The 18,624-nt window shown below is 39.6% G+C and overlaps 2 protein-coding genes across 2 annotated transcripts; both read right to left on the reverse strand.

Annotated features, from left to right (window-relative positions):
* Positions 1–1,520: 1,520 nt before the first annotated feature.
* LOC117494851 (C-type lectin domain family 10 member A-like) lies at positions 1,521–5,754 on the reverse strand. The gene is made up of 5 exons (XM_034145841.1): positions 5,362–5,754; positions 2,871–3,210; positions 2,605–2,768; positions 2,363–2,466; positions 1,521–2,290 (listed from the first exon to the last, which is right to left on the reverse strand). Exons 1-5 carry the CDS (start codon positions 5,752–5,754, stop codon positions 2,158–2,160), a joined length of 1,134 nt encoding a protein of 377 aa, XP_034001732.1. The 3' UTR covers positions 1,521–2,157.
* Positions 5,755–9,742: 3,988 nt separating this feature from the next.
* On the reverse strand, positions 9,743–18,132 carry LOC117494876 (C-type lectin domain family 3 member A-like). Its single transcript, XM_034145886.1, has 8 exons — positions 18,079–18,132; positions 16,601–16,672; positions 15,717–15,776; positions 15,295–15,366; positions 11,681–11,974; positions 11,433–11,596; positions 10,169–10,284; positions 9,743–10,092 (listed from the first exon to the last, which is right to left on the reverse strand). The coding sequence occupies exons 1-8, from the start codon at positions 18,104–18,106 to the stop codon at positions 9,960–9,962; spliced, it is 939 nt and encodes a 312-aa protein (XP_034001777.1). The 5' UTR covers positions 18,107–18,132; the 3' UTR covers positions 9,743–9,959.
* Positions 18,133–18,624: the final 492 nt, after the last annotated feature.

Below are 18,624 nucleotides of genomic sequence, written 5' to 3' on the forward strand. Positions count from 1 at the left end.
TCAAATGACAGCACACTGCTGCTTGTTGGCAGGCTGACTCACTTCACTTGTCTCACACACACCCAGGGGGGTGAAAGAGCACACAATGACCCAGGAAAGAGTCTTCAAAACACAGGTAAAAGTGTGTTAAACAGTGGGGTAACATGTTTGAAATGACAGCACACTGCTGCTTGTTGGCAGGCTGACTCACTTCACTTGTCTCACACACACCCAGGGGGGTGAAAGAGCACACAATGACCCAGGAAAGAGTCTTCAAAACACAGGTAAAAGTGTGTTAAACAGTGGGGTAACATGTTTGAAATGACAGCACACTGCTGCTTGTTGGCAGGCTGACTCACTTCACTTGTCTCACACACACCCAGGGGGGAGAAAGAGGGCACATTTGAGCACACATTGACCCAGGAAAGAGTCTTCAAAACACAGGTAAAAGTGTGTTAAACAGTGGGGTAACATGTTTCAAATGACAGCACACTGCTGCTTGTTGGCAGGCTGACTCACTTCACTTGTCTCACACACACCCAGGGGGGAGAAAGAGGGCACATTTGAGCACACATTGACCCAGGAAAGAGTCTTCAAAACACAGGTAAAAGTGTGTTAAACAGTCGAGTAACATGTTTCAAATGACAGCACACTGCTGCTTGTTGGCAGGCTGACTCACTTCACTTGTCTCACACACACCCAGGGGGGTGAAAGAGCACACAATGACCCAGGAAAGAGTCTTCAAAACACAGGTAAAAGTGTGTTAAACAGTGGGGTAACATGTTTGAAATGACAGCACACTGCTGCTTGTTGGCAGGCTGACTCACTTCACTTGTCTCACACACACCCAGGGGGAAGAAATATAACACTTGTACCCAGGAATAAGTGTTTGAAAGGAGGGGAAAAGTTGTTTGAAATAGTATAATATCTCCAGGGCGCATAACTGCACTTTACAAGCCAGGGAAGGGGCCAGAATCCTGGGTATACATTTTGTAAATAGTGCAATACCTCCAAGGCGCATAACTGCACTTTACAAGCCAGGGAAGAGGCCTGAATCCTGGGGTAAACATTGTTTAATTGTTTAAGTGTTTTTAAATGTATGGAACAGTGTTTTGTCTCTTTCAAAACTCTCCCGTCATTGGCCGGATACATGGGGACGATTTTATATTCACTATGACCGTTACTATTCCAGTGAGACGAAGTACGTCCGGTGACGGGAGTGATCCCATGTTAATTTTGTCCAAAAACCAGAGCATTCCCTTATCCAAGGGTAGTTTTCACTATAAGTAAAAAATAATTTTTGGACGGACACTATAATTTACAGTTTTTTACTATGTAAAATCTGAATTTTCTTTCAAATAAAAAACATCTATATTGTTCTGACTTTTCTACATCCAACTCACAGGTTTATCATTACTTGTTATTATTATTATTAATTTACCCCTTTTAGAAGGGAAGATGGTCATTTGTTCTGGGAATGTCATTTTCGAGCCTGAGACCTGAAAAACAGGCTCAGGGCTTAACAGGTTAAACACCTGAGCTTGCACTATTTTTATTTTTATTGTTGTTTTTTATATGTATTTCTTATGTCTTGTTAATTGCACTGTTAAGGAACCTGCGATCAATTTGTTTTATACATTACATAATTACACCATAGTTTCTAAATGTCATGACAATAAACCTTTGAATCTTGAAAAATAGTTATTAAACAGACTCTGGAACATTGTATTGAGAACAAGTGATGCAGCGCCCTCTGCTGGCCGGGAGAAGCAATCAAATAAAAATGGTCCATAATCTTTGCAATAATCTGCAGAGTTTAAGCATTGCATCTCTAACACAATAGAATAACATTATTCACACAAAACAGTATAACTATTTTAACCATCCATATCTGATAAAAACACCATAAACATTTTAAAGAAAGAAATATTTGCATTAATTTAGCAAGCTCCATAGAAATTAAGTCAAATTAAAAGTACATCGATTTTAAAATAATCCACATTATGAGTTAACTTTTGTGTTTTATTGTTTGTATCGAGTTTGTGAAACGATTCTGGAATTACTGTTTTTTATCGTTTTTTTATTTTTATTTTTTTGTTTGGAATTTGTTTTTATTCACAAGTAATTCATATTTGTTTCAAAGAGTTTCCAGTAACTTTCTTAGTATGACTGCTTTGTTTAAACAGACAGAGCCTTCTTCTGGCAGATCCATTGTTGTGTTGCATTACATCTCCTTGATGACCATGTGTCTTTTTTCTTGAACAACACTGCACAGTGACCGTCAACAGGATCAGGAGGATCTATCCAGGAGCTGAGGAGAGAACATGATGTTTAGATAAAGGCTGATTTTATTATTCAAAGTGTTTAGTAATGGGTCTCTTACCTATCAGTCAGATTACTTCCATCCACCCACTCCCATTTCTTATTTACAACTCTCAGACCAATCCAGAATCCATTAGATCCAAAGCTTTCTTTCTTGATTGCTTCCTGGAAAACAGAGAGAGAGTTGTCAGATATTTAAACATTAAACTGTAATAAACACATAATGACCTAAAGACCCAAAGTGTGTTCAAACCTACACAAAACACAATTACTTTCTTAATTGCGTCATATTAAGGGGTTTACCTTTTCCTTAAAATCATGTGCAACAGCCAAATATGAATTCTTTCCACTGCAGTTTTCTCTAGCTTCTTCCCAGGTTTTCCATCCACGAGAACGAGGGTTTTGATACGCATAGCAGCTGGGCTCAGTGTGTAACCAGCCTTTCTGACAAGCTTGACAGTTGGTCTCTGAAACAACAGAGTCCAAACAATAATCCACATCACTGCATTGTGATATTAATGTTATTATTATTATTATTATTGTACCTTATTAATGGGTTCAGAACTTACTGCCAGGTTGTCTGCAGTAGGAATTGATGCTCCACTGAGCTCGACTGACGTTGAGCTCATTCCAGTTTGTTGTCAGGTTTTGTATTTGCTGTGTCAAGTTGTTATTCTTGGTCTCCAGCTCCTGGTTTCGTTTGTTCAGCTCCTCGACTCCTGCAGACAGGTTTTTGTTGTTGCTCTCTGAGACATTATAGGCTTGTGTCAGGTTGCCCAACTGGTCCGCCAGATTCTGGATGTCGAAGCTGAGTTTTGTGTTGTTTGCCCGTAAAGTTGAGTTTTCTTTAAACCGGTTTGGATCACTCTCATGAATTAATGTAACTGCCAAATGAGAAATTAGCTTCTTTTATAATCAAGGTTATATTGGAATTTAGTTTTTTGTCAATTTGCCTCTTTCGGAAGCTTTTTCCTGTCAGTCTCACGTTAAGTTTTCCGGTCTTTAGACTCAAACTAAAAATGTCTCAGTTTGTCTCATAGTGTTCCGACTTCTCCAATTCTCATTTATATTTCACATTGCCTGAAACTGCTTGTCACTGTGGTTTGAGGTCAACATTACTAAGAAAGGAATGAAATGGGGAAGTCTTCAAGCCGAACATTTTGTGATATAGCAAGCGCTGGTGGGTAGAGAGTGTGGGATAAACTCAGAACTTCACAGAGGCTCAGTAACATGAAAGACACATGACATTTGTTAATAGATTGACATTAGATAGACATTCATTGACGTTTGGGTCTGATCATGTGATTTGTTAAGAATAAGAGAAATATAGAATATGACTTGACTTGTCTTTTCATTATTTGTATGCATGCTTGTCTGTATTTCCCACTAATGGTGGCTGCAGGTATGTACAGTATATGAAAGTCTCAAACGAATTAATGTATTCATCACCACGAACGGCTTCTCGATTGATAAGAACAACCCAGAACAAGATCTGATTGGTTGCTTTCTTTTCTAACACAAAACCACTGAAATGCGTAGTGCATGGTCCGAGAAGGACAAACAAATCAACGTAACACTGTAATATTACAGATCAACAACACAGATACCATTCTCATTTATTCATTTTATATACATTTTATTACATTTTATTTATATAATTTTATCTGAGTGTTCCAGGGTATTCTCTGAATACCTTGAAGGCCCTGACGGTTCGCCACTGTGTTCAGCAGCATATTACGACCCAGAGTCACGTTTTAAAGTGTAGCACCTCTAGTGGTCGTGTAAGAAACAACATGCTCCCGTTGATTGCAAACGCTCCGGGGATTGTTTTATTCACAAATAACCCTCTCTGGAAAATCCTAAATTGCGGAATAGTTTGGCCATTAAAATGCTTTTTTATTAGATTTCTAGCGAGAAGTTTATATTGTACTTTTAAAATCTACTTCCAGGCGATGTGTAGGATCTATAGTTTAATAGATATTACTAAGATGATTTGAGGTCTAGCCAGGATAAGGTGTATACTGTATGTGGCAGCTTCCATGTAAAGTTAGCGTCAACCCTCACAGGGTGAAAACAGTATTTCCGGTCTCAAAGTTTTCATAATAAAACCGGAAGTATTTCCCTCACTGTCAAATGATTACACAGTGATATCTGCATTACTCATCCACTAAAAAAACATCAGTTTATCCTTGTTAATTACACAATATTGATTGGTTTAAATTGTGTACAATGCTTTTGTGTTTTTAACCTTCGATTCGGAGAAACAAATAGTTTTTTCGGAGTTTAGACACTACAGAGTTTCCGAAGACACTACACTACCCAGAATCCCCAGCTATCGTTTGGGACTACAACATCTGCCTTGCTTTACAAACCCCGTGATTAGTCCTCAAGCTCTGTGATTGGATGTTGGAGTGGCAGTGCGACAAGGTTACGCCGAGCGTCAAACAGCTCTTTGAAATGGAATGGAACCACGGCAGACTGTCCAAAAGTCTCCCCCCCCCCCCAGAACTACACATGCTGGCTATTGTGTGTTCTATGGCACGTCTCTACTGGGAATTGTAGTTTTAAAAGACGTTTTCGTATTTCCCACAATTAGAAGTTAATAATAATAATAATAAATTCAATTTATAAAGCACCTTTCATTGCTCACAGCAATCCCAAGGTGCTACAGGAGGCATAATAAAAACAAACAAAATAAACAAAAGTTTAATCAAAAGCTTTTTTTTAAATAAAGGTTTTTAAGCCTTTCTTGAAGGCATCAGTGGTCTGTGGAGTCCTCAGGTGGTCTGGGAGGGAATTCCACAGGCGAGGAGCAGCTGCACAGAAAGCCCGATCCCCCATTGTGCGTAGTTTGGTCCTGGGGGGGCGAAGCAGATGGTTGGTTGTGGAGCGGAGGTTGCGTGTGGAGGTTTGTGATGTGAGAAGTTCCTTCAGGTATGGAGGAGCGTTCCCGTGGATGCACTGATGGGTCAGTAGTGCGATCTTGTAGTCGATCCTGAATGAGACAGGAAGCCAGTGGAGGGAATGAAGAACGGGTGTGATGTGGTTGTACTTTCTCACCCTCATCTGGATCCTAGCGGCACTGTTCTGTACATATTGGAGCTTCTGAAGGCTCCCGCTAGGAGTCCCGATGAGGAGAGCGTTGCAGTAATCGAGCCTTGAGGAGACGAAGGCATGGACCAGTTGTTCTGCATCTGACAGGGAGAGTGTGGAACGGAGTTTAGCAATGTTCCTGAGGTGGTAGAAGGAGGTTTTGCACAGGTGTTTGATGTGGGTGTCAAAAGTCAGATGTCTGTCAAATCTTACACCCAGGTTGGTAACTGCTGTGGAGAGGGGTATGTTTTGGCCAGAAAAGGTAATGTGGGTTATGGGGGATGACTGGACCTGGTTTGGTGTGCCAACTAAAATAGCTTCTGTTTTGGAGCTATTAAGTTGCAGGAAGTTTTCTCGCATCCAAGCCTTTATCTCCTCAATGCAGGTGTTAAGGGATGTTGATGGGAACGGTGACGATGATGGTGACAGTGGCGATGCATGCGGGATAGGGTCTGTCTTTATATATAGCTGCGTGTCATCAGCGTAGCAATGGAATGATATTCCATGCTTGCTGATGACACGGCCAAGGGGCAGAGTGTACAGGGTGAACAGAGTGGGCCCAAGGACCGACCCTTGAGGGACACCACAGGTGACAGGGTGTGTCTGGGACCTCGCACCTCCCAAGGAGACGTACTCTGTTCTTCCAGACAGGTAGGACTGGAATCAGCTCAGGGCGGAGTCAGAGAGTCCGATGGTGTGTTTGAGGCGCAGAAGGAGGATGTTATGGTCGACAGTGTCGAATGCTGCAGTCAGATCCAGGAGGATGAGGAGAGATGGGGATCGAGTATCAGCCGCCATCAACAGGTCGTTTGTGACCCTGACCAGAGCTGTTTCAGTGCTGTGGGCGGAACGGAAACCGGACTAGAATTTTTCAAAGAGGCCGTTTAGTTGTAGATGGTCCTGAAGCTGGGCGGCAACTACTTTTTCCAGCACCTTGGCTTGAAATGGGAGGTTGGAGATGGGCCTGTAGTTGGCGAGGATGTCTGGGTCTAGGGTGGGTTTTTTGAGAAGGGGTCTGATGACGGCAGTTTTAAGAGCCAATGGAACATAACCAGCCTTGAGGGAGCTGTTGATGGCGTAGGTGATCATGGGACTTATAGCCGAGATGTTCGATTTGACAAGGGCTGTGGGTAGAGGGTCTAGTGTGCAGGTGGAGGGTTTCATCTCGCAGGTGATGTCCTCAACCTCTTGCTGAGAGATCTCCGTGAAGCAACAGAGCGGTTGGAAAATCCCATGCTGTGTGTTAACAGTAGGGACAGACACAGCGCAAGGGGTGGAGAGAAGAGAGCGAATAGTGGCAACTTTTGTCCTGAAGAAAGTAACAAAGTTATTGCACTGCTCTTCTGTAGTGTCGATGTGTGAGGGAGTTTGTGGCCTGAGGAGATGATCAACAGTAGAGAAAAGCTGCTTGGAGTTTCCAGGATTTTTACTGATGATGTCGGAGTAGAATTGTGACCGTGCTTTTTTGAGTGACTTTGAGTAGGTTTTTTGATGTTCCTGATAGGCTAATCTGTGAACAAGTTGCCAGTATTAAACTGTGTACACTCCTGGAGGTTTAGGGGATATGAAACACAGTGGTGTTATCACATTTAAAACATATAATTAATAAATGGGTGAAAATTGCTTGTGTCCATAATGGGCAAAATTAATATACCCACATGACAGCTAAGGTCAGAAGAGCTTTATTTAACAGCTGGTCTTATGTCTGTGACCCCTCCTGTTGTTAATTGATAAGCCTGAAACATGCACTTGTCAAGGTTCAGAGGCAAACTTTGCAAATATGGCAGTAGCCATCGATCATCTTAAGATAAGATAAGGTAAGATAAGATAAAATATACTTTATTGATCCCAAGTTGGGAAATGTTGTTCTACTCCACTACAATTCAGAGGTTAAACTGGTATTTTTAATCCACTACATTTATGTTTGTTACTTTGCAGATTCTGATTAATGATGTGAAATATATACAACCCTTAAATCAGACTTTAGTTACACCTGAGTCAAATTCAGGGAAGGTGATTGTCAAGTGCCAAAATAAACTATGCAATATATTAGACGTTAAAGGTATGGTAGGTAAGTTTGAGAAACCGGCTCGAGTGTGCTAGAATTTGAAAATACACAACCGGAGAAAATCTGCCACTTCCTTATAGAGCCCCTCCTCCAACACACATGAACACGCACATGACCAATGAGGGCACGAGATAAGTTTGTGCACAGATGGAAGGCTGACAGGCAGGTAGGCCATCCAGTTATTTTAGCCGGGCCGGCTAAAATGATTGGTCGTACTTTTTACAGTACTACGGCTTCCACAGATGACATTTTTTTATGGATTTTTTGTCAAAGCACTTAAGATATTCATTGCTATCGGGATGTTAAGAGCATTCCATGGAATATAACAAGTGTATCTCGAGCCGGTTTCTCAAACTTACCTACCCTACCTTTAAGTACTTTGTCAGACTTAATATTTATCTGTTGATACCCACAACGTTTTTTTCTTACTCAAAAGAAGACCTTAACTTAAAGTATTCTTTAATGGTTAAATAAAGCCTTATCAGTTTGTCTGTTTTGCACATCCTCCTATTAATATCTTTGGACGTCCTCCACTAGCTGTTTTATTGTAGAGATCACTACAGTATCTTCTTGATATTTTATATTCTATATTTCTATCATTGACCATATACTTTCCCCCTAGTAGTATGTAGGCTACTCTTAATATTTAAATGTTTTCATCAAATATAACATTCAACAACAACATTCAATAACGCGCTTTAACCACTAGGCGGTGCGGGTTAAAAAACCAGTGGTCTAGTTCAGGGGTTCCCAACCCCCGGGTACCGGTCCGCGGAGGTGTTACTGCCGGGCCGCGAAATAGCTGTGAGTTTATCGTTTATTTATATTTGCAGAATTATAAATATATAAAAATATTTTATCATAATGTTTTTATTTAACCTGTTTTTCAGGTCTCAGGCTCGAAAATGACATTTCCAGAACAAATTACCATATCTTCCCTTCTAAAAGGGGAAAATTAATAATCTTGTTTCTCAAAGTAATGATAAACCTGTGAGTTGGATGTAGAAAAGTCAGAATCAATATAGATGTTTTTTATTTTAAAGAAAATTCAGATTGAACATAGTAAAAAACTGTAAATTATAGTGTTCGTCCAAAAATTATTTTTTACTTATAGTGAAAACTACCCTTGGATGATGGTAAGGTAAACTAAAAGCTTTAGGAATCCAAAGTACAACATATAATAAGTACCCTGTATCAAGATTGATGCAAAACAAGTGACATATGACCTTTTTAGAGAGATTTAGCAAAAAAAAAACACTTCTGGGGTCATTTGGGTGGAAATGGGCGTTTTTGCCGTTTCTCTGGAACCCATTGGTCGATTTTGGTGATTGACATCTCTTTTTAACCGTTAGAGCCAATAGAATCGAAGGGGAATTTTCACATACACACACACGTTACCATTGAGAAATGAGAGCTATGCGCACGCAGTTTTGCATGAGAGCGAACCTATCTCTCGCTCTGACATCTGGAAACGGAAAAGCAGGTTTATTGCTTATGGATTATCAGAAATCATTTCAAAGGGACACAGACACATTGGATTAACCTATGGATTAACTTCAGCAGCGTTTTTATTTTATTTATTATCGTTTTAATGCCATTGAAGACCACTTTTGACCAGACAACGACAAAGGTAAGCCATTTTGCCGTATTAGCTACCTAGCGCCACATGTTTTGATGTCTGTTTTTGTTTATAAAGTCGCGAGTTCTTATCATGGAGTGATAATGTAGGTACCGATCGATTCTGTGTCTTCTCACGATGCTAATCGATGGGTTGGACGTACAGCTACGATAAGTAATAAGGGTGTTATGAGTGAGTTTCTGTGTAGCATTTTTTCGCTTTTGGCTAATTTAGAGGCTCAGCGCTAGCTTTGTGTTGTTTTTTTCAAAAAGAAAAAAAAATTATCAATTCGCTGAGTTTCTTCCCGTTACATGGATATAAAACATTCATAGTTTATTACATCTTAAGAAGCCCTCAGACACTTTTGCTTGCAGATTTTGTGGTTTCGGCCCCTTCGTGGGGCTTAAGATTAACAGACTCTGGAACATTGTATTGAGAACAAGTGATGCAGCGCCCTCTGCTGGCCGGTAGAAGCAATACAATAAAATGGTCCATAATCTTTGCAATAATCTGCAGAGTTTAAGCATTGCATCTCTAACACAATAGAATAACATTATACACACAAAACAGAATAACTATTTTAACCTTCCATATCTGATAAAAACCCCATAAACATTTTAAAGAAATACATATTTGCATTAATTGAGCAAGCTCCATAGAAATTAAGTCAAATTAAAAGTACATCCATTTTAAAATAATCCACATTATGAGTTAACTTTTGTGTTTTATTGTTTGTATCGAGTTTGTGAAACGTTTCTGGAATTACTATTTTTATCCTTTTTTTGTTTTATTTTTTTGTTTGGAATTTGTTTTTATTCACAAGTAATTCATCTTTTTCTCAAAGAGTTTCCAGTAACCTTCTTAGTATGAATGCTTTGATTAAACAGAGAGAGTTAAAGCCTTCTTCTGGCAGATCCATTGATGTTTCTCTTCACAGCTCACTGATGACCATGTGTTTCTGAACTTGACAGACATTGCACAGCGACCGTCAACAGGAGGATCTATCCAGGAGCTGAGGGAAGAACATGATGTTTATATAAAGGCTGATAGATGTTATTATTGAAAGTGTTTAGTAATGAATCTCTTACCTATTAGTCAGATCACTTCCATCTGCCCACTTCCATTTCCCATCTTCAACTCTCAGACCAATCCAAAATCCGTTAGTTCCTGAACTATTCGGGCTATATTTATCGATGATGTCGTTCTGAAAACAGATAAACAGATATCGGGTATTTACACCTTATATGTAAATAAACACATAATGACCTAAAGACCCAAAGTGTGTTCGCATCTCGGCTTGTCTAGCTGACATCTCTCAGTGGATGTCTGCTCACCACCTCAAGCTCAACCTTGACAAGACTGAACTGCTTTTCCTTCCGGGAAAAGATTGTCCCACTCTTGACCTAACAATCAACATCTGCACCTCTGTTGTTTCCCCGACTCGGACTGCAAGGAATCTGGGTGTGACCCTAGATAACAAACTGTCCTTCACTGCAAACATCGCTGCTACAACCCGCTGCTGCAGATACACGCTTTACAACATCAGGAGGATACATCCCCTCCTGACCCAGAAAGCGACGCAGATTCTGGCCCAGGCTCTCGTCATCTCACGCCTAGACTACTGCAACTCCCTCCTGGCTGGTCTACCTGCATGTGCCATCCGACCTCTGCAGCTCATCCAGAATGCAGCGGCTCGCTTGATCTTCAACCTTCCAAAATATTCCCACACCACACCGCTCCCTTCACTGGCTTCCAGTAACTGCTAGAATCCACTTCAAGACAATGGTACTTGCGTACCATGCTGTGAATGGATCTAGCCCTTCCTACATCCAGGACATGGTTAAACCATACACCCCAGCACGTGCACTCCGCTCTGCATCGGCCAAACGGCTCGCTGCACCAGCAATGCGAGGGGGACCCAAGTTCCCATCAGCAAAAACATGTCGGTTTGCTATCCTGGCTCCAAAATGGTGGAATGAGCTCCCCATTGAAATCAGGACAGCAGATAGCTTACACATCTTCCGGCGCAGACTGAAAACTCATTTCTTTCGACTTCGCTTCGAGCGATAGAAGCACTGACAAAGAATTGCTAACAAAGCACTTATATACTAATAAAGGACTGGCTTATCTAAAGCCAGTTGAGTAGCACTTGAAATGTTTTAGCTCTATGAAACCTGATGTACTTATATGATTCAGTTTTCTTCAAGTTTGTATCTTGTTGGTCGAATGCACTTATTGTAAGTCGCTTTGGATAAAAGCGTCAGCTAAATGCAATGTAATGTAATGTAATGTGTTCAGACCTACACAAAAATACATACACTTTTCATAATTGCATCATATGAATGGGTTTACCTTTTCAGCAGGATTATGTGCAACAGCCAAATCTGAATTCTTTCCTTTGCAGTCTTCTCGAGCTTCTTCCCAGGTTATCCAACCAGGAGAAGGAGGGTCATTCATCGCATAGCAGCTGGGCTGAGTGAGATACCATTCAACCTGACAAGGTTGACACTTTTTATCTGAAACAACAGAGTCCAAACAATCAACAACATACATTATGAAAATATTGTAATTGGGACCTAATTAATTGGATCTGAACATACACTTATTTGTTAAGCAGTAGGAATCGATGCTCCACTGAGCTCGACTGACGTTGAGCTCATTCGAGGTTGTCTCCATGTTTTGTATTTGCTGTGTCAAGTTGTTCTTCTTGGTCTCCAGCTCCTGGTTTAGTTTGTTCAGGTTTTTCACGTTGCTTTCTAAGACAGTATAGGCTTGTATCAGGTTGTCATACCAGACCGTGAGATTCTTCCATGTCTCCAGCTCCTGGATTCTTGATGTCAGGTTCAGGATCTCTGCAGTCTGCTTGGCGTTGTCTTCAGAAAGTTCAGAGGTCACTACAGAGACAGAGGAAGGTGTTGGGCTGTAAGGCTTGTGTCTCTGAGTGATTAATGATCATAATAGACATTAAAGAACAGGTTCATATGTTTTATCTTTCTTAAAACAATAGTCAGACGCACATATAAACATGTGAACGGAGCAGCATTGATGGTCTAAGATTGTTAAATCAAGTGTTTATCTTCTAAAGTAAAAAAAAAAAAACTCTTCTGAAATACATCTTTGCACAGGGCCTGTGTTAACAGGAGGCAGGATTACACCTAACAAAAGCTGTTTCTATGTACATGTGGGCGTCTGACAGACCTGTCCTTTGAAAAAGTGAAGCATAGGAACATGTCAGCCACAGCCGGCTAACTTCACAAGAGCAGCAACAAGTTAGCAACGAGCTAACTGCATTTGGAGAGATAACAGGCGGAGCAACTGGTCTCCTCTGTACTGTAGACATCTTACAACAGCTCTGACGATTCAAACCACTGCCTTTTGTAAAATATGGAGAACACAAGCAGACACCTTCACACACACACTTCACCAGTGTTAATTTTGGCAGCTGTTTTTGATTTAGTCTCAGTCTTAGTCTTTAGACGAAAATGGTTATTAGTTTTAGTCACATTTTAGTCATTTCTATCCTTCATAGTTTTAGTCTAGTTTTAGTCGACGAAAACTCAAAACGTTTGAGTCTACTTTTAGTCGATGAAAAATTACATTTTAGTCAACTTTTAGTCAAAATGTTTTCTCTCTTTAAACCAATTCATTTAGGCAAATACAGGTTTCTGACATTGTAATCAAGGTGACAGCATCAAGTGTTGAAATTCGTAAAGCAACATTTCACTCTCTTAACACTTTACTTGTGTAATATCTAGGGATGGGTATGTTAAGGTTTTCTACGGTACTACTAGTCTTATCAATACTGCTTATCGATCCGGTACTTTAACGGTATTCTTGTATTTACTTTTTGTTATTTTTTAAAGGAAAAAACTAACAAATTGTTAACCGAATTAATTGCTTTATTTAAATGTGAAATAAATGAAATATATATAATTATGTTAAAATATTGTACTGTACTTGAGTAAAATGTTAAGGTACTTGTACTTTACTGGAGTATTTCAATGTTTTGCTAATTTGTTCTTCTACTCCACTACATGTATTTAATACCTTTAGTTACTTCACAGATGTGGATGAATGATGTGAAATATAATCAAGTGTTAAATCAGACTTTCGTTCCACCTGGAGTAAATCCACAAGCTACCCTGCAGTATACAAAGTCATTCAAACTAGCTGCACCTTTACCAGCTTTGAGAACACTTTCATGATCAATCATTATAAAACATATCATATATATTATTCTGAAATGGACCAATCTGCACAATGACTACTTTTACTGTCGCTACTTTAAATATATTTTTGATGATCATACTTTGACTTGAGGAACTCTTCCTACACTATGGTATTTTTTTTACTTAGCTACAAGATCTGAGTACTTCTCCCACCTCTGCATACCTGATGGGATAACGTTACTCGTAATTGGGGCAACAGAGCTACGAGTTAAAGGTGGGGTAGGTAATTTTGGAGAAACCAGCTCGAGGGCGCTAGAATTTCTAATAAATCTCCCACTTCCTTACAGAGCCCCTCCTCCAACACACACATAGTTGCACATGACCAATGAGGGCACGAGATAAGTTTGTGCACAGATGGAAGGCTGACAGGCAGGTAGGCCATCCAGTTATTTTAGCCGGGCCGGCTAAAATGATTGGTCGTGCTTTTTACAGTATTACGGCTTCCACAGATGACATTTTTTTATGGATTTTTTGTCAAAGCACTTAAGATATTCATTGCTATCGGGATGTTAAGAGCATTCCATGGAATATAACAAAAAGTGTATCTCGAGCCGGTTTCTCAAACTTACCTACCCCACCTTTAACCTGTTCCACTCTGAGCCTGTTTTTCAGGTCTCAGGCTCGAAAATGACATTCCCAGAACAAATGACCATATCTTCCCTTCTAAAAGGGTTAAATTAATAATCTTTGCTCTCAAAGTAATGATAAACCTGTGAGTTGGATGTAGAAGTGTCAGAATCAATATAAATGTTTTTTATTTTAAAGAAAATTCAGATTAGTAAAAAACTGTAAATTATAGTGTCCGTCCAAATATTATTTTTTACAGATAGTGAAAACTACCCTTGGATGATGGGTTAGTAGACTAAAAGCTTTAGGAATCCAAAGTGCAACATATAATAAGTACCCTGTATCAAGATTGATGCAAAACAAGTGAAATTTGACCTTTCTAGAGAGATTTAGCCAAAAACCCCCACTTTTGGGGTCATTTGGGTGGATTTGACCTATCTCTGGCCCCCCTTGGTCGATTTGGTTGGTTGACATACCCTTGTGACCGTTAGAGCCAATAGAATCGAAGGGGGAGGCCCACTCACACACACGTTGTAAAGAAAAAATGTGGGCGCTTCGCAAATTTTGCATTTCTCCGATTGAATATGACGCCTTTTGGCCGGCTGTTTGGACAGACTACTCGTGTCAACGCGCTAACGCGAAAACATGGCAAACGAGCTTTTTCCACATCGAGCCTTGTAGAGTGTCTCTATACTTCTGAACGCTCCGTCCCGGGCACATCTCTGTGTGCCGCTGCAGCGTGTCTGTTAGGCCCCGCCCCCCGCACACAGAGAGACACAGGGGCCGTTTCTCAATCGCGAGGATGCTGGCTTGGTGGCCGAGCCGAGCCGAGCATCTTGCTTCAGAAGCGAGGCAAGAATACTTCCTGCTATTCGGAAAACGAAGAGTGGAACAGGCTAGCAAGTGTGCAGGTGTGCGTCATATGAGAGGCCCCGCCTTAGATCTTCCGCCACAGATTTGGGGAAATTGGTCCATGCGCAAAGCATTGTGGGGATTTTAAGGACGCGAAGTCTACTCATGTGCAGCCTCAAAATTTCCCCAAACCAAGGACGCGGCCTCGGTGGAATTCCAAGTATGCTGGAGATTGGAACAGTCCTTCGGCGGCACTCGATGACGTAGCATCCTTGAAATATTGGCTTGGAAGCCAATATCCTCGCGATTGAGAAACGGCCAGGGAGATCGCTCTTCCGGAGTGAAGAGAGCGGAAATAATGATATTGCAAGTTAGAAATGTAAGATGCATTTTGACAGACAAGACGGACACTTGGGGGGAAATACCCTGCATTTTGAATGTCCGATAGTCCACCATTAACACCTTAGTCCCGTCTCGTCTCGTCACACACACACACACTTCACCCTTAACACACATTTCAGCCTGTTTCAAACTGTTGAACTAACATTCACACAGAAGATACTCACAGTAGATACGGAGACCCATGATGGCTAACAGTATGATCCAACACACTGCTATTGGAAGAAAAAACCTCAGGCCTGAAAAATAAGCATTCTGTTAAAAAACCTTAACAAAGGTTTCAAAAGGTTTCAAAGGTTTTAAATTCATATACACAGATACAGTTTAGTCTAAAAACTGTGGTCGCAGGTTGGTTAACATATACAAGACTTAAAAGAAATTAAAAAAAAACAATAAAAATAGTGCAAGCTCAGCTTCATCTTAACGCCTAAAATCATTTAACAGGCTAAGCTAATGCTTTCAAAACATTATAAACACACCACAAAAATAGCTAAACCATTTCAACCTTTGTCACTATCTCACTGTTTTACCTGTATGTTTTTTTAAACATGTTAACAGTATTAAATAGTGAAATGTATTGATCAGGCACCTGGAGGGGATGCCTTTGTATCCACGGTGCCTTCTGGTGCAGCTTCTTTTTTGGTGTCCTCTGAAAAATAAAAACATAATGTGTTTAACAGCATTTACCTTTTTAACTTTTTAATGCTATTTTATTTCTATTTCAGAAATATTTAGGACTGTTTATTTATTGTGTCTTAATTCCTCTTTTCTCTTCTCTTTTTCATTGCCTTATTTTTTATGCTGCTGCAACGCAAACATTTCCCAATTTGGGATCAATAAAGTACCTATCTATCTACCTATCTATCTATCTATCTATCTATCTATCTATATCTATCTACCTATCTACCTATCTATCTATCTATCTACCTACCTATCTATCTATCTATCTACCTATCTATCTATCTACCTACTTACCTATCTATCTATCTATCTATCTACCTACCTACCTACCTATCTATCTATCTATCTATCTATCTATCTATCTATCTATCTACCTACCTACCTACCTACCTATCTATCTATCTATCTATCTATCTATCTACCTACCTACCTATCTATCTATCTACCTACCTATCTATCTATCTATCTGTCTATCTATCTATCTATCTATCTATCTATCTATCTATCTATCTATCTATCTATCTATAACTTCCAATATAATCAAACTTTAAAAACCATTGGACAAAAGATGGATTTTATAATGGCTATCAGCAAACACACTGCTATTGGTGGAAAATACAGTGAAGAAGAGAAACATCTGGCCTGAGTAAAGTTACTAAACAACATGAATTAACAGTTATTATAAAACAAAAAGAGCTGATTTAATATTCACGTTTTTAACCTTCATCACTATTTTTTTTAAATAATATGACTGTTAAATAAATCTCATGTTTGCTTGTGCTCACAGCTCACCTGGACGCGTTGCCTTTTTATCCGCAGGGCCTTCTGGTGCATTCACATAGTCAGCTTCTTCTGTGATTTCCTCTGGAAGATAAACACATACTGTTTCATCAGATATGCAGTTTCACTCCCATTATGTTCAGCACGCATGAGGAACCATTTCACTAAATGATGGAGTTTATAATCAACGATATAAAATGAGTTGCCGTCACGCAAAGCATAGAGCAGGAAAGCAGAACTAAAAACACACAGAGAAGTGTATCGTGCTGACTTTTTAAAACAAGAGTAAAGACCAATTAGACAAACTCAAATCTGCCTCTTTTAAATACAACATTTGTACATGTTATTGTTGAAAATGGAGCACATTTTGTATTTAGTACAATAGTTCATCATGTGTGGTTAACATATTGATAAACTACAAGCTTCTTCCTTAATTTACTATCCAAAAATCCTTAAATATATCAAACATTATGTCTCTATGTTCAGCAGAGTTGATCTATTATCATTTTAAAGATTCAATCTTATATGAATTTGGATATTTAAAATAATTTGCTGCTAGGGAGTGGTCAAGCCTCAGAAGCAACTCACGCATATAATAATAATAATAATAATAATAATAATAATAATAATAATAATAATAATAATAATAATAATAATAATAACACGTTTATTTATTATAGCACCTTTCACATAAATAGAATTTCACAAAGTGCTTCACAAGTAAGAACAAAAGTTCAAATGAAGACCACAGAAACATGAATACAATAACAACATGAGGCAGAAATTGTTAAGGTTAAAATAAAAACAAAACACAGACCACGTGGAGTCCTGAAAGGAACAGACATAATAACAGAACACACATTTCAAATAGAAATAAAAGCCAATGTAAAAAGATGGGTCTTCAGTATTTTTTTAAAAGCTTCTACAGAGACTGCAGAGCGGATGCCTATAGGGAGAGAGTTCCACAGTGTTGGAGCTCCACCTGAAAGGCACGCTCACCTTTAGTTTTTAGATGAGACCGTGGGACAGCCAGTAGGCCCTGGTTTGAAAACCTAAGTGACCTACTGGCGATGTAAGGATGGAGAAGGTCACATATATACTCCGTTGCATTTCCATGCAGGGCTCTATAATAACTAGAACCTTAAAATACATTATAAATCGAGTGGGGAGCCAATGTAAGGATTTTAAAATTGGTGTAATGTGTGTCATCCTGGTTAACAGTCTTGCATTCTGGACCATTTGTAGGCGGTTTAGAGATGACTTGCTGAGACACGTGAACATCGAGTTACAGTAATCCAGCCGGGATGATATAAAAGCATGAATGATCATTTCAAGCTGCGCTAATGACACAACAGACCTGAGCTTTGCAATATTTCTGATCATACATAGCAAAACATGTTGATAAAGGCAAAGAAAAACACATCATATCTTTTATCTTACACACACACACACATTTACACACATAAACTCTGGAATATTCTTTAAATTACCCAAATCCTTGATTATCTTTCCTTTCATCCTGAACAAGGTCCTGCTGCAGTCCTGATGAGCGCGTCTCTCTGATGTGACGGTTCAGTAGACTTCTGCTTCGAGGTGGAGATGGCATCATTTTAATTTCCTGTTCTCATGTCATGTTGATACTTCCCAAATAGTTTCAACCGGAACTTGAAACATGTGGCCCTTTCACAGAGTTTTAATAGAGTCACACATCCAACATATTGGATTTCCCAACAATATAATCATATTAACTGCAATCTGGATCTCCATTAGCAGCGTTCACACCAAGTACTTTCCTGTACTTAGTTCCGGCACTAAGAGCCCTGGCGCTTTTAACCCCAGGGCACTTAGTACAGATCGCGTTCACACCGGAGTACTTTTCCCTGAGGGAAGATTACAAGTACAGTAGGTGGCGGTAAGCACCTTAAAGTTGTTTGCAATCCGCTACAAAACAAGAGAAGAAGAAAAACTTCCCGCGTATATTGTCTGTTGTTTACCTTCCGACCTCAGACATGATGGAGATGGAGTCGACTGGAGTT

Source organism: Trematomus bernacchii, unplaced genomic scaffold (assembly GCF_902827165.1).
Source record: "Trematomus bernacchii unplaced genomic scaffold, fTreBer1.1, whole genome shotgun sequence".
In the NCBI taxonomy this organism is placed as follows: domain Eukaryota; kingdom Metazoa; phylum Chordata; class Actinopteri; order Perciformes; family Nototheniidae; genus Trematomus; species Trematomus bernacchii.